Genomic DNA, 19,310 nt, shown 5'->3' on the forward strand with positions numbered 1-19,310 from the left:
CTTAAGTACTCGTACTCGTAAAACTACGCCGGTGGGCTAAGGCTTGACATTAGCCTCCCGATAGTCAAGCAGGTAGGCGGAGTAGGAGCATGTCAGCAGTTTGGAGATATTTCAAAATAAACGATGATGATAAAAAGAGGACGGACTGCAGACTATGCACTGTGAAAGTGATGCGGAGGGGTGAAAAATAGCTCCTTTAACACAAGTAATTTAATAAAATCCTTTTTAACCACAGACGAGCAGATATGACACCGATCTGTGTTTCTCATGCTCTGTACCTGGCTCAATAAGGTCGCGATCTGTCCACATTTCCGCGCACCGTTACTATAAATACACGTCTCCACATGTGAATGACACATGCAGGAGCTGTAACCTGCGATCAGCTCATCATAGTTTATAATAATAACGCAGCACGAGGAGGACGCAGACGTTTAATAACGCGGATCTCTGTTAATCGCGCAGATCTTTCTGTCCGTCACTGTTAACAGACTCCAGTCTGCTGTGTCGTTCATCTATATTAAACAGATAAACACGGAGCTGTAGAGGAGCATCAGGCTTCATGATCCTTCTTCTGTGCTCTCCCCCTCTCAGCGCTGTGAGTCTGCATCACAGTTTTTTATTCGATGATTTAGTCTCATGAAGGTAAATGAGGCCCCTTGTGCATTAATATAAATGTATTTGGGACAGCCCTAGTACTCATATCGGTACTCGGTATCGGCAAGTACCCAAAAGTTAGTACTTGTACTTGGTCTGAAAAAAAGTGGTATCGGTGCATCCCTATTTCTTTTACAGCTCTGCTTTAACTGCTTTTTGTTTCTCATTTATGTGACAACTATGTTGGACCTGACAACACGTCTCCTCTGATCGTCTGAAATGATACTGAATGTTTTTGCTCGCTCCCGAACCTCTGAGCTTCCATCATAGTCGGGACAGTTAAAAATCAATAGGTCTACACTCAGAAACCTCGAAACCTTTCAACACTCTGGAAAACCAAGCAAGCACGCCCACTCCTCCAGCAAAATGCAGTTAAGCACAGACACAGTGAGAACACAAAGACACACACACACACACACCTCCCAAGAGGCCATGGACGTGTGTGTGTGAGAGGCAGCCAGAGAGGAGTGAGTAGATAGACAGGAGTTAAATAGCCACTCAGCCAAGAGGGAAGCAAGTGCTTTAAAACAAGGTTAAATAACACTTAGCACATCCATCAACCGCCTCTCAGAAACAGAAAAAAACATGATTGCTATTCTGTGTGCTGGATAGAACTTCAATAACCTCATCCATACATTCATTACGTGAGCTAGACGAGGGTATATCTAGTGGCTTACCACATTTAGAGGTTTATTTAGCAGCTGGCCATTATTCAGTCAGCTCATTATGTGGAGCTGGACCAGAAATCGCACAATGGGTATAAGCGACCGAGGGGCGGCATTGTTAATCGATACCGTGCTGGTGCGCCGAGCAGCCTATTTGTTGTGAAAAAGGAAAATCGAGCAGAAAGAGAGGAAGGGGCAGCCAGAGGAAGAAGAAGGAGGGAGAGGCAGAATCAGGAAATAACAAGAGAACGACAGAGAGAGGGAGTGAGGCAGGGACGTCCCTATTGAGTGTGCCTAATGAGGAAAAGCGTGCAGGGATCATTATCAAGAAGCCTCATTAACGAGCTATGGCTGAGAAGAGGAGCGAGGAGAGACGAGGGGAGGGAGCTGCGAGGGAGGAGAGAGGGAGAAAATTCTGAAAATAAATTGCTTCCAATTCAATATTCATGGATAAAGAGCTGGCTTCCTTTCACACTTATCTTTTTTCATTATGTGTAAATGCCGCCGCAGCTCAGGCAACTTCCACAGGAAACAGGCAATTAAAGTTAACTAGGCGAAGCTGGCTCCCTGCAGAACGGTACTGTCAGGTGGAACACGCATCAACAGCACCGCCACAAACCAGCTGGCAGGCTGGCTTAATAAGTCTGGCAGTGATCGCCACATTACCTACTTATCCTGTGCTTTACAACAGCTTCTGCGGCTTCGTCATATCTCCTTCAGTCGTCGCGACAAAGATTAAACTACAGCTGACACTAAAAATAGAGCCGATTGATTTCAGTATTGGATTAGGACTGAGACACTGGAATAGTTCCTGAGGTTAGAAATAAAATCTGTGTCAAATGAGTGAGAAAAACAACGAACACGATGCAGAAATTATACAAACACACCCAAGTCACTCCAAAAAGCATCACCTCCCCTCACAAAGAAACATGTTAGACTGCCAGCAAGTAGTTCAAAACACTTTGGGACAAAAACAGAGCCCCTGCACACTGACCATGAAGGCTGGGTAGACACTATGAGGCGGCTGCTGCTGCTGAGTCAAAGGAGAGAGGAAGAGCAGAGATTCAGCCAGAAACCAAACAAGCATGAAGAGGACAGAGAAAAATACGGCTGCAACCTTATTATGATTTATATTATTAATTCATCTGCTGCGCCCTGATTAATCCTGAGTCCAAGGTTACAACTTAAAATTCCTGGTTTTGTCTATTCAACACTCCAAACCTCAAAAAAGACAGTTAACTGTCAAATAAAGGAAAGAAAACCTTTGAATATTCTCATTTAAGAGGCCAGAAGCAGAGATTTGGCAGCACTCGTCAGAACCCAACCCGGTGGCAGCGGTGAAAGGCATTAAAAATGACTTTGAAGGAAGTCAAACTTCTTGGTAAAGGTCTCGTTTGCTTTTGTAGTTCATATGGAGGCTTCTGTTCTACAACCAGGTTAGAGCTCCTTGCAGTCCATTAACCAAGTGCCTCTAATAATAAAGCCTCTGATCTCATGCTAAGATCTTATTTTGTTATGAAATGGATATATCAGATACCCAAGATAAAAACCATGATATGTTAATGGTCCTTCATCCTAAACCATTAACTGTGGACTCGCTTACTTAATAAAGAAAAGCCTCTACACTCAAACCCAGAGTGGAAATATGACCGTCTGTAATAAAGTAACTATGCAAACATAAATAAAACACACATTTTCTTTTTCCTGTTGTCAAATGAACTACAGTGACATCAAAAACAAACACAGTAGTGTTGACGCCGTGTGCCGACATTAACATTTACATAAGGGTTGGCGATGAGCTGCACAGCGCCTGTAACTGACTCGTTAAACGTTATCTCAGTACGATCTCGGCCTGTGTTGAAATCATGGAAATGAGGACGGGAGGATGGAAATGAGACGGCACCTCTGACACTCAATCAAACTCAATCATACGTCGCCTCGAGCCACAACTTGTGCAAAACACGGTGTAGGACAGACGAGGCTCGCGTGCTTACCAGGCACCTCGACACAGTTCGGCTTGTTTGTAGGTAATTTTAATGTTATGGAAACATTGAGTTAATATTTACAAGTTTGTCAACAGTTTCTGACCTTTGACCCTCTTTACAGGCTTCCATTTGACCTTTCTTGTTTATTTGGTTGGCACTCCAAAAGAATTCCTATAGATGTTATGTTTAAGCTCAGACCTATTATTTTAAGTTAATTGATTACTTATCAAATATCACACCAACGTCAGAAAGCCCACCCCCGGTCCAAGGTGATGTTTTTATGTTGCCCACTTAAATTAGCTAAAATCTAAAGAGATCTGCATTTTATTCTTCCTTCTGAGCAGCTTAATCTGGAATAAATGATTAACAAGATTATATTGATTATCAGAATAGTTGGCGATTACTTTTCCGTCACTTTCAGAACTAGACTTCTTCTGGCCTCCGGGGGCGTTGGACAATATTTGGGGCTTGAGGTGTAGCCAGCAGATATCCTGATAGCCAATTAAGACAGGCAAGCACTTCCTCTTTCAGAGAATTTGAGAAACATCTTCCACCTATTTTAAATCTGCATTTTATATCTGTTGATAGAGATTATATAAAAGCTAAATGTTGTAATACAATAGCCGATGGGTTCTGGGATACCTACTGTATACAACTAAAACGTGATTATCACCAATAATCTCACCTACAGTTTCCACCTTCATAGGCAGATATCTGTTATTTTTTATGACTATTTATTTCATATAAAACATTTTGTCCTAAACGTTCCTCCTGACCTCAAAGCTGAAAAAGAATCTCTTGTATCTGGCTTCAGTCTCCTGCTGGGAGCAGCTGGTTAGACAGCCAGGGAATTTAATATACTGAATAGACTGCATCACATTTCAGCACCATCACACGACTGTGCGTGTGTCTAGACTCAAATCTGTCTTCTGATCTGGCTGCTGTATGAAGCTGCCAGAGCCTGATGCTCTCTGAACATCTCTGAGACTTTAATGACACCACGGCCGCGCCGCCTCGCTCGCACTGCGGGGACATGAAGATTGATCACCTGCCAGGTCTCACCCAAATAATTAAAGTCTGTTTTCCTGTGTGTGAGTAAATGTGTGTGTGTGTGTTCCGTCTGGCCCTGCCCCCCCCTTAATGAGGGCAGGGTCACTGTGGACAGTCTCACCGAGCTGGTTGGGGGAATAAAAAGAAGGAAATAGGAAGTAATTACCTCGAAAACTGGAGGTTGTGCTCCCGGCTCATTTACCTTAATCGAATTTCTATATCTGCCTCTCATTAGGCTTGACCCCCTCACCACTGAGACGAGCTCACAGAAGACTAACCTCTGCTACAGGGGGCTAATCAAAAGGGTCAGTTATCCATCTGGGTCAAAGCTGGCTATTTAAGAACACAAGGCTCACAGTGGTTAAATAAAACCAGATGAAAGGAAACACACTAATACGTTAGGCCGGAGTGACTGGGCTGCGGCTGCAATTAAAAGGTCAATTACTGATTTAAGAGTGCACTCTTTTCCTCTATTACAGTTTATATCGCTGCAGATGCTCCCAATAGAATCAAACACAAGAAATATTATTTGTTTAATATAATCAGAGTAAAAATAACAGCAAATTAAAGCCAGAATTTGTGCTAGACTATAAAAACGTACAAAGGAATGAGGCAATCCTGCAGCAGACAATATGCGCGTCATGTATAACACATGTACATTGTTTAGATTACAAGCAGATCAAGTGGGAAACAGCGACTGCAGGTTACATGCCAATCAAATCAAATATCAACACTTCTGGAATCAATCAATTCAAACATCAGGAGTTGTTCAATTATCGATTAATCATTGATAACAACTTTTAAGCAATAATCCTGATAAATGTCTGATTTCAGCTTCAGCATGTATTTGTCTAATGTGGCAGAAAACTGAACTCTCGGATCATCATTCAGACAGAGAAAGAAATATGAACACAGCGCCCCCGACTTTAGGCATTTATAGATGATGGTGTATTGATTAACAGAGCAAGTAACGGGCAGATTAGTCAGAATATTAGCAGTTTTTGGGGTTCTTCCTGTTCTGCTAACATCGCTTGAATGCACAAATGTTCAGGAGCTGCTACATAAACTGCTGTAATCTCTGCTGCAGTCACACCGCCTGTCCTAACCTCAGCGCTCTTAAATCCTCCTGCTACTGGGTCAGAGGTAAGGGTAAGCCTGTTGGCTGGAACCTTTTATCTAATTAAGGCGCAGCCAAAGTGAAATCTGAGAAACACCACGATCTGATCTCAGCCTGGGCTGTGTTACTTTCTATCAGATGTTCTTTGACTCCGTCTGAGAGGAGAAAGTCGGAGCTGCTGCTCGGAGCTGCACCCCGTGACAGGTCACGGTTAACCAACAATCAGTGAAATTACAGCAGTGGACGCCATATTGACAGGACATTGCAAACATTGTAAACTCAAATAAAATCACAATAAACCACTGGAGACGGGGGCGAGCCTGCACATGTGAGGAGGGCCTGGCTTTGCTAGTCTGTATACAGTCTGAACATAAATACCTCATGTAGGAGGGAGAAAATAGTTGCAGATTTATGCAGTAAACTACTCTTGTCCCCTTTAACCCCTATTTTCCACCTGAATGTATCGCCCCTTCCCAGGTTATCCTTGACATGCTTGAAGTGCATAAAGGTGGAATAAACCCACAAGCGTGCTATATGTCTGTATTGGCAGGCCGGTCCTCCTCTATGTGTGCAGCTTTGCCCCTGTCTGCGGGTCAAATGAAGGAAGAAAAGGGGGTATACACACAGTGAGAGGCAGATTGGGAAGTCCACGTACCCCGATGATAGCATTTAGCTCAGTCATTGTCACCTGCTTGGCCCGTTCAACAGCCTGAGCCACCTGCTGTTGATGCTGCAGGAAACACAAAGGCAAAGATCAGATTCCTGATGGGGAAGAGTTCATTATAAAACAGGTTCATTTCCCGGCCTGAGCTGAAGGTTTACTGATACAAGTCTACAAAACAGGCACTTCAACTTAATCCTACTTCAAGTCAGTACGTTTCCTACTTGATAAAAGACGTTTGCAGGCTTCTTTGTACGTTCCTTGACTGTTTAATCTCATCTGCTTTGTGTTTAAGTAAAGCTAGTAGCTTCTGCACAACTGTACAGTATTTCAATTATGCCATTAGTAGAATAAGGAGCTGGAGGAGGAACAGGATAACTTTTATGTGTTGCTTTAAGTTTGAATTTCTATAACGCAATAAATGCATTTCTTGTACAAAATTAACATGCCTTCATATTACTATACATCTCAGTGACAGGGTCTCTGCCCCGTAGCAGCCCTCACACTGTCCCGTACAGTTACAGAACACAGTGAATTAAATTATCTTCATTCTTAAAAAGCTGTAAGCTGCTGTGACACTCACCTCTTGTGACAAGAACGGCATGATCTGAGCCAGAATTGCATTGAGACGTTTGGCAATCTCAGTCTGTAAGAGGAGAGAGAGGAAATGTTACAACCATCGTGTTGCAGTAAACTTCATGCCACGGGCAACATTATAATTACGCAGTTAAACTTCCTATAAAACACGGGGGTATGCATTTGTACTCGCACACAACACAACACACAAGCTAATGTTTGCAGCGTCCTTCAGGATACATCATGTATTGCTTAAGTAAATTGGGAGCGCCTTAAAACAAATGTACCTCCCTCTCTCTCCTGCCTCCATTAGACTCGGGCCTTATTTCATTAGCAGGTTGAAATATGCTAATGCCATCTGGCTGTAGAGGCCATAATGAGGTCCATACTTCATAATTACAGCCTGTAGAGAGGGGGGTGGGGCACGCCGAGGCAGACAGGTTAACTCTCTGGCCCCTATCTATCAGAAGCATCTCTGTATCGACCTGGAATATTAGCTGGGACAGTAAAATGATACTGCAGGGCTCCGCGAACATAGAGCACTTTACAGCGCTGCGTTCAGACAAATGGATCTGCTGCGCTGACTGCCTGCCGCACTCGAATGTCCCAAGACATTTGGCCCAAACCCATTTCCTTTTTTAAAATCTGTTCTTTCCAGAGAGAGGAGCACAAAAGTAGAGAGCAGAATAAAGGAGAAGGGCGGAGCGTGCGGGGGGGGGGGGGGGGGGGGGGGGGGGATGAAGAATGGTGAAGTGAAACGCTCTGATTTGACACTAAGGTAATGTAGTTTGACTGAACCGGGGGAGGTGAACTAATTGATTCTGAGAGATTAGGGGTGGAGGCCCAGCAGGTGTGAGCGAGGGGGGGGGGGGGGTTGAGGTCCTTCCCGCCATTTATACGCTGCTGCATTCCTCTCATTTTCTCCTTTAACCTTGTTTGACTGTGAAAGGAGGAGGGAGGAGTAAGAAAGTGGAAAAGGGGACAGGAGGTGCCGGTAGCCTTTTGCACAGCCCTCTGTGTCACTCTCTTTTTTTTAGCGGAGGGGAGACAGGAAGAGGGACAGAAGAAGAGGAGGAGGGGGGACCTTCGCTGGCCTGTCAGGAATTATCTCACTACCCCCCGTCTGACCTGAGACGCACTGTGCTTTCTCTCTCTCCATCCAGCCTCCTCCTCTCCCTCCTCCTCCTTACGCTTCTTCACACCCCTCCCTGCTAATCTCGACTCCTCTCCTCTGTGCCCTCCCTCCTTCCTCCTCCTCTCTCATCTTCCCCCTCCTTCTGTTGCTGGGGCAACACTATCTGGCACGGCTGATCGTTATGTAAATTGGGCTGGGGCCCTGACCAGAACAGCCTGTAAAATCATATTAGGCGCAGCAAAGAGGCAGGTCATTAAATTGAATTTTCGGCCTGTCGATCTGATCGGCACGGGAAATTAATGAGGGATAACTGGGAGTGGGGAGGTGGGGAGGGGGCTGCGCTGGTGGGGGGGCTGAGAGAAAGAGGAGGGAGCTCTGTGGAGACTCATAAAGCATCATCATTAGCGGGGGCTGGATACAATGACACACAGTAGGATTAGAGTGTTTCAGTATCACACCACTTCTCTGGAAATGGCTGCGAGGGGAGCAACATGGGGCTTGTAGGAAACAGCGGTGTGCTGATACACTCTGCTATTAGAGCAGCAACATCACAAACCCTCACCACAAACCGATTCACAAAGAAGGCATCCATTTGTTCAACACAAATCACCACTCCGGAGCCTCCATCTCAAGCAAAAACATTCATGGAATTCACTCTGCCTTTTGTGCTGGATCGTTTAGAACGCTATGCTAAAAACACACAGGTGTCTCGGCGGTTCACTCTGACAGGTGAGCTTCAGCACCAGGTGCCTTCAGAGACGAGGTCATGACGAGTTTAGTTCAGAGTTTCTTTAAAGGTTAAATGTTTCTAAAACCTCGGTTTCCTCTGAAATTTGAGTAAACATTTTTTTTAAACCAGGAAATCAGAAAATGGAGCAGACTTCCTCTGCAGCCATCATTTGTTTTTCTTGTGGCCTAATTCATACATTTACTATTATATCTCAACTACAATTAAGGGAACGTGAGAGTCACACATCAACATGTGAAACATACTGTAAAACCCCTAAACGTTATTGCCGCCATCATCATCATCATCATCATCATCATCACGCACTCACTCTGCTCTGTTCAGACTTGTTCAGGGAGTTCAAATGGGCACACGGCTTATTTACACGACTTTTTCACTGACATTTTGAGGGGAAAAAATACTCACAGCACATCACATCCAATGACTAGCAGCGCTCTTAAATGACTCCCACTTTATTACGGAGGCTCTATTTTCCACAGTGCTTTTAGCGGCAGAGACAGGCACTGGAAAGAGTTTATTGTCACTTAAAGCCACTGAAAACAGAAGCCTTTGAGCCGGCAGAAGCTTTTCACTGCAGCTCCACAATTACAGGTACTCAGGGTTGTCTAGTAGCACCACAGCTTGGAGAGGCTCTCTCTCCACTGCATCCCTCTGTCAATGGTGCGTTGAAAGCCATTTGGCTGTTTGTCGCTGCAGGCATTAGCCCCCGAGTAGAGAGCAGAGTCTCTGACGAGGATTCAATTGGCGAGGAAAACAAGTGGCATATGACGGGGGGGGAGGGGGGAGCAGAGATGGGCTGTTTGGGAATTATCTTCTCAGCCAGCGCAGAGGAAGAAAGAGGCACTTAGAGGTATCTTGTTCATTACAAATGCATGAAGAATATTTTGCATGTGCACGTCTTTCTATTTTGAGCTCATACACACAAAACCGAGGCGACATCCTCTCCTGCAGCCGAGCGTATGGAGATGGGCTGTTTTCCAACAGATTACATCGGATTCAAACCATCATGTAAACAATGTTTCTCGTAGTTTCACTTTGAACTATAGAGTTTATATGTACACACAAAGTATTTACTTCCCTTTAACCACATCGACGCTGACACGCTAAACGCTCATCAGCTGTCTGGTTGAGTACACACAAACGCCAGGACACTAATTGTGTTACGCTGCTTCTACCAGCACTTGTAGCCTGGCTATCAGAATCCAGCATGTCTCACAGCCTCCACTAACCTCGTCCACCTCCCTCGAGAGCGCGCGTGTGTGTGTGTGTTCTCGTAGTCCGTTTGTTTTGGCTTAGAGACAGGTCGGCCATCATCACCTTGGCAAACAATTCCAGGAATCCTCAATAAATTATTCATTTGCACAAGCTCTCTCTTTCTGCTTCCCTCTGCTCCTCAGCTCAACCTCTTCCTCCATCCAGGAAACGGACATGACTCCCCTTGATAAAGCGCTGTAAGGTTACCAAACAGTGAAGAGCTGCTGGCCAAGAGGCGCAAAATAGCTACCTACAAAAGTAAGCAGTCAGTTATTAATTAGGACCTGTTGAAGGTTAATTTGTGGGATATTTATATTTATGTTGCTTTCAAATTAACCAGAGACAGAACTGAGATCAAAATGCAGGCAGGCGTTAAAGAGATAAACAGGGAGCACAACAGAGAGCAGAGCTAGTGAAAAACAAAGCAGCCCACACCACAGAGTCAGCAGGGCATGTTGCTGAGGCAGCCTAATGAGCTGCGCTAATTAAAATCACTTATTGACAGCGAGCGAGGGTGATTACCTCCACCCTGCACTCTTTGCCATCATAAGAGACACTGTCAAAACAAATTACCCCCCGCAACCGCACACATCCCTCCACGAGCAGCCATTCACATCAGCAGCAGAAACGTAGGAGAGGTAGTTGTGAGTTTGTGTGTGTGTGAAGACACAACTGGAATTACCATTTAAGTATTTATTTATGTGTGTGTGTGTGTGTGTGTGTGTGTGTGTGTGTGTGTGTGTGTGTGTGTGTGTGTGTGTGTGTGTGTGTGTGTGTGTTCGCCTGGTTTTCAATCCAGCTTTGGAGCGATAACAACACAAAGTGGGTTTATCACATCTTTTTCTCACACTGCGATAAATCTTCAGCACGCGCAAAGTAATATGCCTGCCTGCATCCAATAATCCAGCCCCCCCTCCCTCATCCTCCCTCCCTCCCATCCTACCAATAACAGGGACCGCTAAGGGCTGTCTGTTTACCTCTCGCTGATGTCATCGCAAACACTCGTTCACCAGGGATGGGAGAAAGGGGGGGGGAGCAGGGAGGTGGCAGGAATCATGCATTATTCAGAGTGCTCCGTCGACTCCACCAGGCTTATTGATAAACAAAGGAGATGCACAGGAGAGGACCAGTCGATTAACCCATTTACCCTGAAGCCTCTCGCTCCTTTCCTGTCTCCTCCTCCTCAACCCTCCCCCTCCTCCCTTTGCTTTGTCCACTGCCACCAGCTTACACCCACAACAACCAGCTCCGCCCCCGAACCCCTGCATCGCTTCAACCTCCTTGTCGGTGATAAGTGCCTGACAGAGAACGCTCAAGAACGAGGAGGAGGGGTGAGGCAGTGAGCTCCTTGATAAACAGAAAACACCTAGTTAGCACACACACAAACACACACGCACACACACACACACACACACACACACACACCACGTGCCTCCAGGAATCGTCTAAAGCTGATGAATTGTGCAGTGTGCTGCTGTTCCAACTGGGCCTCCCTCCCACTGATGCCATTAACCTTCTGGATCTGAGGGCCATGCAGCCTCCTCCCAGCCTCCCTCTTTTTTTCTCTCTCTGTCTGACGGACCCCCACCCTCATACATCATATCACACAGCTAATGACACAAGGGCCATCATTCACATCACATCGCAGGGGCGGCGGGGCAGACAGAGGAGGGGAAAGCAATGAAAAGACACGAGGGCACGAGGAGGTTGGGAAAGGAGAATTGAGGAGGCAAAAGGTGAGACGGAAGCGCGACAGAATCAGAGAGAATGGAAATGTAAGTGTAGAAAGATAAAAGAGGGGCGTCTGGAGATCACATTAATCTCTTTTCCTCTTATTAAAGGAAGTGAATAAAAGATTATGCTGATTTCTGTTGTTACAAAAGAAAATGTGGGTGTCACACAGCTGACTAAATGGCCTCGGGTCAGATCTTTAGCGAAACAGAGCGGTTCTGCAGCGCTACTTCCTGATGTGTTCTATTAAAGACTATGATGTCTAATCAGAACTACACCAAGTTAAAGTGATAATCTTGAAGATTTTCATGTAAATAAATGTCTGTTAAGTCTCTATCTATCGCCGAAAGAGGTAATACAATGGTGATTGAGCCGATGGCCCACTGATGAAAGCCTTTGCATTTGCAGTATTACAGACTGGGTGTCTGTGGCGTCTTTGCGAGTAAACAGTAATCTACTATGGCTGAACAAACACAGAAAAGATGGATGACTACAGATACAACTTCAACAATAAGTGAAAATCCAAAGAAAGAGAAACAAACTCGACGCTCAGATGAAGCAAACAGTCTAAAAAGGAAAGCGACCGTCAGCGAGGAAAATCAAGAGTTACAACCGGAGCCAACCGAGGACGTCACACACGCAACAAAATTACCATTTACCGCCATAGGTGCCGCCAAAGAGAACGAAACTGAGATCTTTGAGATTATAACTTTAACAGCCAACCACTCATCATGCCCACTCTTTGTCCTGTGGCACGTCTCAACAGTCTAAATGCCCACTCCCCAGCTTTCACAGGAATGTATAAAAACCTATTCATGACAATTTCATTAACTGTTAAATTCTTTTTTGCAAACCTTTGCCTGTAATTCACAACTTTTTTTATCATATTCTGATTCATCTCAATTTTCACTTGATTGTGAAGTCGGTAAAAATTCTAAAAGACGTGCTAACAAAGCTTGTTATGAGCAACCACTAGTTCAAAAAACAAAATACATCCTACCAAGACAGACAAAAACAAAGTGAGTGAAGAAGACTATCTGAGCACAGCTAACATGAACGCACTGCACGCTCAGGGACACTTCAGCAGGGTGCATTCTGGGTGGTGTAGGGGCTTTAACCTGCCTCCAAAACTCTGAATCACAGACCAAAGATCAGCGGGACAGAAAACCAACAAAGAAGCAGGATGTGAAACGCTGCCACCATTTCTAATGCTAACATTATTTGAACATATCTGCCCCTTGCTACCCCCATCACCCCCCTCCCCTTAATGCCTCCAGTCTACTGGATTGGCTCCTTGGGTGGTGTAGAGGAAACTGCAGATATTTTTGCCCCATTCAGCTGTGGAGGTCTCTCCACTGCAGCATGATGCCCAACGCCGGGTGGCAGCTGAACTAATGAGCTTTTAGCCCGGCTGGCACTGGGGAGGCAAACACAGAATAGTGCAGGCATATGTGCACACACACACACACACACACACACACACACACACTCACACACACACACACACAGAAGGACAAACCACACAAAAACACATCCTCTCAGACTGTCTGCCAAATACTTTACTTTAATCTTATCAAACCATCCCCATCAGGCAAGCGCGCCCTTCGTGTTGTTGAGCCTGTCAGCGTTTTCACTACAGGAAGCCGGTATGTGTTCGCCTCCTAGAGCCATTTAAGGATGAGGGTAGACACTAAGGTCAGGTATGTGTGTGTGTGTAGGTGTGTTTATATTCCTCAATCACTAGGGGAGAAAAAAACAACAGTGTTTTGGCTGTACACAAACCATCTCTGATATGGCTACATACCTGTTTGTGCATCTCAATGTTGAGCCCATAGGACATCTCGTAGTACTGTGGAAGAGAGAGGGACAAAACATTATTACAGAAGAAAATAAAACATTCCACAAACACTTTTAGTTATTCCCTTTTATTTTTAAATTAAATAAGTATCTAGAGGCAGGACACGAGCCCAGATATGTGTCCTTTATTATTTACTATATACGCTTTCTTAAGTGAGTCTCAGTCTCAGTTTTCTACACTGACAAACAGAGAATTTGTTTTGCAACTAGGCAGTAAAACATGGCATGACATGTTTATCAGTCCTCTAAAGCACCTAAACTATAAATGAGACTGAATACTTGTGGCACAGAGGTCAGACGGTAAAAACTGACATGAACCAAAGAGGTTGACACCTTCATGTTCTTCCTGCAACCACAGCAGACACACGGCTGGCTGCTGTCCTCATTTACTTCTACCAGGCTCTGCCAGGCTTTGTGCTAGAAACACTATCAATGGCTCTAAAAAGCCTGCAGAACGCCAATACTATTATTGAAAGCAACATTATCTGCTACTGATTGCCAAAAGCTTGTGAGCCCACCAACAGATACAAACTAAAGCCGTGTAGTTTGTCTCTCTTGTTTATCAAACACACAGCTAACAGCTTCCATTTATTATAACTACTCCCACCACCTTCTGGTCCCTCGCAGGGAAAATAATATTTAACAAACGTACTGCTGCGCTTGGTTAAAGTCATTTCTTTCATGTACAAACAAGATAAGCACGCACATACACAAACTTACAGTGGGGTCTGAGTTACATCACATCTTAGATAAAGATTGTTCTTTTTTTTTTCATGCACACAATGCAGCTTTTCCTGTATGAGAAAAAACCTTTGTGTTGGGTTTTCTTTGCAGAGGCACAGATTTCTTTGTCTCTGTTTGATCATCAGGAAGCTCTGAGCTGAATGTAGCATGTTTTAATCACAGTATGGGAACGGTTTACATGTAACCCCCTCACAGCTCTCAGTGCCTGAGACTTCAGGTAAGGTTCCCAGAAGAAGGTAGAATCGGTGGCACATAAAGTCCTCACACTCCAGTGGATTTTACATATGGAGTAGGGCTGCACAGAGGTTTAATAGTGCTGGTTACAGACTTCTAATTGAGCATGTAATGTAAATAGGGCTGCAAATATTACTTCAATTGTTGACTCAGACGCTCATCTTTTTTCTAACTTAACCAAGTACACTATTGTGTCCATAAGCCCATCAGAAGGCTCACTAGAGCCTTCAGATGTTTTGTTTTGTCCGACCAAAACCCAAAGATTTTCACTTTGCTGTCATAAAAGACAAAAAAGAGCAGCACAGTCCCATATTTCACACGCAGGAAGCAGCATAGTGGATTTAAAATGGACCTAAACAGACTTCAAAGCAATAAAATAGTTGCTTATTAATGTTTTGAGGTTGACGAATCAATTAAACTAGACAACATGACATCATATTGTCTTGTAGTATCACAAGAATTCAACGGAATGATTTAAAGATATTGTGTGTCGAACGTGTACGTTCTTGTCCGATGCAATGAAAAACAGCGGGACACATGTTGCACAGAGCATAAATTCTCACCAATACTGTAATATTGATTGCAAGTCAACACATGTCCCAACAAGTAGTCTATTATCTTTATGGTTGGACAAAAACACTCAAAGTTCCCCCATATCTGAGAAGTTCCTGGGTGTGTCAGTGTGTCTGACTGACCCCACGACTCACCCTGGGGGAGTTAAGAAGTTAAAAACATGCAGGAAACCCTCTGATTCATGCACAGGCCGGCAGACCAGTCATTAACCCCCAGTGGGTCGTGTTGGGTGTCTTAGGGAGGGGTGATGGGGGGTCATAAAGAAGACCCCAGAGCCATAGAAGGGGGTCGTCACACCCCACAATCAATAGTTGGACATTTGACCCCTGCTGGAGTTTCAACCCCCCGTCTACACACCCCTACGCTGCACCTTCTTATCCAATGAAAACACAGGCGTGACTCAACAATACCACGCAGGGAGATATGCTAACATGGCCTTTGCAAAACACCACCTGTGACTGTTCACCTGAGGCTAAAGGGAGGATACGGCATTAAATCAGATTCAGGGCTTCACAATGATTGCGCTTACCATGACGTAGTGGCGCTGCATCTCTGTCTTTTCATTGGCCAGTTTGTCGTACTCCACTTTGAGACTTTAGGAAGAGAATAAAGAAACAAAATTACTTTTTTGATTAATTTATACATCTAACATAAAGAAAATAAAGTACATTCTACGTCCTAGTAAAACTTTCAGAACAGATACATCTATATGTGTAACATCAGAGTAGATCTGGTGTGTGAGGACATAAAAAACGACCAAACAGAAGCAGCTTCCTCTTCCTATTCTTTCCAGGAAGCCCGTGCTGTTTACAAAAGGCTGATCATTACCTGTGGTACTGCGCCTGCAGGAACTGAAACTCGTCTTTGATCCTGTCGCAGGACTCTGCCACGGTGAACTTGAAGCCGGGCTGCCCTGGCTGGTGAGGTGCCTGAAGAGGGCAAGGTTGGGGATACCACAGGTGTAAGTAACACCATCACAGTGCGGATAATAGTCTCATATCTCTCCCCGCCTCCTCCTCCTCTTTCTAGGTAAACTGTGTGTGTGCTGTTTTTCCTTTTGATTTGTTGTCCTTGCATTTCCCCTGAGCGCTGAGTGGTGGAAGAAATAGCTGCTTTCTCTCAACAACATGTGCAACAACAAGAGGAAAATCACTTGATTTAACCTCAGAGTAATGCAACAACATAGGCAGAGGATGATGAGGAAGTGATTTTTTAAAAAGCATGCACAGCAGTTGTCGGGTTTAAGCACATTTAACATTTTGAACGTAGCTTTAACAAACTGCACCACAAAATTGAGTCAGTTTAAAGAAGGAAATGATGACCTGTTATCCCGAGTTCAAACAAAAGCTCTGATCTTTTTGCCAATAAACACGATCTAGTTTCTCTCCAGCGGCAGCGATGCAGACCATAAATAGTGAGGTGTGGATCAGCAGCTCCGCTCTGAAGAGCTAATTGGGCTACTTTGAAGGGCGGTGTATTTGCATCAATTTACAAATAGTGACATAGACAGCTACTTACCGGATGCCGGCCTTGTGGATACATGTCGCGTCCTTAACACAAGGGAATTCGGTTTGTTTTCTCTATTTCCGTAATCCCAGTGAAGGTGCGGTAGATCACCGCCGCCCCCTCCCCTGTAAGCGCAGGATGGCGGCGGACAAAGCCCTGATCTCGGCTGCGAGGAGCACACTCAGACCCCGACCGCTGGATGTATCGCCTCTTCGGCCTTTCCTTTGAACCTAAACAAACAGAAAACGAGCCAGAGCTGAAGAGCTGAATCACTTTCGTAGAAACGGACAGTGGCACCTTGGTTGTCAATCAACATGAATTAAAAATCTTCATGAACTTAAACGGGTCTATCTGCTACTTGACAAAATAAAAATAAAGTAATTTTCATCCTTAATGTGTAATTTTTTCTTTAAACATCTAATTTTTTGTCAGAAATCTAAATCAGTCGCCTCGATTTGCATTACAAAGGTAAAAACAAGAGTGCCAACAAAAATGTGTTTGATCCGATGGATCAAAAAAATCCCAAAGTTGATACTTTGAATCGCACGCCCTCGACGACATGAGGCTTTGTTTTTTCTCGTAAATCTAACGAGTTGTCTTCCACAAAGGGAACAAGAACACACAGAGCGGCTTGTTTTGGTGGTCCGGGAAGATCAGAAAACAAGGAGCTGCTGCTTTTCAAAGTCGGCTGCCATAAAGCCACAGCACCACCACCAACACCACCCGTCTTGTTAGCGGCTCTCTTCATGTCGCCCTTTTTACCTTTGTCTGGACTGATTCCTCCTCTCTTCTGCACAGGTAAAAAAAATTATATCCAGACACAGCGATCAATATCCGTGACTTGTATCCGTCTCCACAGCTTGATAAAGGTGGAAAACGTCCGTCGTCGTTTCTATTTTTCACACACTTCTTCTTTGCCCCTTGAGAGTCCTTTAAAACCCCGGTGATCCCGAGGCAGAGAGCGTCTCTCCGTCCGGTCGGACGTTGGAAACCCCTCAATAGGGGCGAGTTGTTGGTCGTACACAACTTCAAAGAAAGCCTTTATTAGATCCAGTAGTGGTACGCGAATCCTCCAGCTAGTCCAAAGATTATTTTTTGCCGAACAACCGGGTTAATTTTTCTTGAAAATGTCGGCCGTTGTGAAATACACCACTAGCTTGCTGTTGGGTATACCCAGTTCCTCCGCCGCGCGCTGTACCACACACAGACTGTGCACTGACACGAGGACCCGACTGCCGAGAGAAGGCCCTGCACGAACCAATCAGGTCCTCCGAATGGGTTTAGCAAGGATGACCAATCACAGCGCAGCATCCCCACGTGGGGGTACCGAGGAAACCGGCGCTCTGATTGGGTGGCGAAAAGTGACCTCACATGTTCGCCATTTTGGATTTGAAGTGACATTCAGTGCGTTCAACAGCTTGTTCAAAACAAAGGTAATAATTTATATGTTCTTGAATCGCTGACGGTGGTTCCGTGTCTCAGATTATGAGGATAAACCTGCGAATATGATCTTTAAAAAACTATAAAGATTCAAGCACACCATGCCAGTGTAAACAGAAGAACAATCCCACTAACCAAAGACAGAATTTATGATGTAAAAAACAGAATTAGACTGCAAATGTGGCATGTGCTTAATGTGTGAACAATTAGAAGTGAAGCTAGGCCAACCATGAACAAAAGTTTTCAGTTTGGAACAGGAAGATCACACTTTCTGCTCTCAATTCAAGGAGAGGTAGAGATGCCAAGAAAAGGAAATCAGTCCTGTTACTATGCCAAGAAAAATAGGAGGTCGTAGAAATTCATTCAAGACCCGAAGTGCGCAGAAGATGTGAATACCGCTTAATCTACAGCAGAGTGTCCTTTGAGTGACTTGAATTGATCGACCTATTTCTAACGAGACCTCAAGCATCTACAAGCTTTCCTATCAGCAGCACTAGGTGGGCTACAACACGTCTGCGCGTGAGGATATCAGCCTATCAAGTGTGGCTCACAATGCCTACCCCCACGTGGGTTCCCGCTCCCCCTTCTTCAGAGCGTTTCATCCAATGGCGTCGCGGCTGTCTCTCTGCGCGGCTTGTGATTGGCTGAGCGCTGGTAAAGCTGTCAGTCATGAGCCGGGGATGTCAATTAAACCCACGTTGGGTACGGCGCTGACAAATGCCTGTGCTACTCTCCCTCCTGCCTGCGAATAGTGCCTGGAATGGCTGCTTAATTAGCTTCGAATGGCTTTTCCTTTCAGCTCAAACAATCTGTCACTACCATGTGGTAAAAAGAGCCTTGCATAAAACAAAAGCAGGAGAAAAAAAAACCAGTAGGGGCTAAATATCAGTTTGATTCCCCCCTCTTCAACCCCTCCTCCATGAAAACATTTGCTGCAAAACAAAGCTTTTACCTCGCTCAAACATTGGCTCGTTATACTCATCTGTTTTTGTCTAAAATTATATTTATTTATTCATCTGGGTGTCCTTTGAAGTCCCTTCACATTTAATATTCAGGACAGGGGTTCTGTATTTTCCTGAAACAAGTAGATTTGGCCAGCCAGTATGACAATTATCTTTGTATTGATTAATTACAATGTTGACAAATGTAGGTGGCTGTAGTTTCATGACTTCATAGACCAATCGTTTACTCATACTTAAAGTTTATAATGAATGTATCACTACCTATATTTGACATTTTAAAAGATTTGACATTTTAAGGGAAACCGACATCTGTGAATGATACATGTTGGATAAATAATTGTCTGTGACACAATCTAGAGCAACTAAATCAGATATAAAAATGGTAATTATTTAAGAATCTTACTTTGTAGTGCCTAAA

At 44.5% G+C, this 19,310-nt stretch overlaps 1 protein-coding gene across 2 annotated transcripts in view; it reads right to left on the reverse strand.

The window, feature by feature from the left end:
* Positions 1-17,685, reverse strand: part of LOC138595970 (transducin-like enhancer protein 3-B) — a 31,340-nt gene extending 13,655 nt beyond the window's left edge. The window contains exons 1-8 of one of the 2 annotated variants that reach the window (XM_069667638.1): positions 17,253-17,685; positions 16,503-16,720; positions 15,813-15,913; positions 15,514-15,577; positions 13,381-13,425; positions 6,716-6,778; positions 6,097-6,201; positions 2,314-2,352 (exon numbers count right to left, since the gene is read on the reverse strand). In XM_069667638.1, the coding sequence (XP_069523739.1) occupies positions 2,314-2,352; positions 6,097-6,201; positions 6,716-6,778; positions 13,381-13,425; positions 15,514-15,577; positions 15,813-15,913; positions 16,503-16,526 (441 nt within the window). In that variant the 5' untranslated portion in view covers positions 16,527-16,720; positions 17,253-17,685. The remainder of the gene's footprint in view (positions 1-2,313; positions 2,353-6,096; positions 6,202-6,715; positions 6,779-13,380; positions 13,426-15,513; positions 15,578-15,812; positions 15,914-16,502; positions 16,721-17,252) is intronic. The other variant, XM_069667557.1, reaches the window with a different exon arrangement.
* Positions 17,686-19,310: the final 1,625 nt, after the last annotated feature.

Source organism: Semicossyphus pulcher, unplaced genomic scaffold (genome assembly GCF_022749685.1).
Source record: "Semicossyphus pulcher isolate SPU_LCO1_2020_fin unplaced genomic scaffold, fSemPul1.0.p SCAF_1, whole genome shotgun sequence".
In the NCBI taxonomy this organism is placed as follows: domain Eukaryota; kingdom Metazoa; phylum Chordata; class Actinopteri; order Labriformes; family Labridae; genus Semicossyphus; species Semicossyphus pulcher.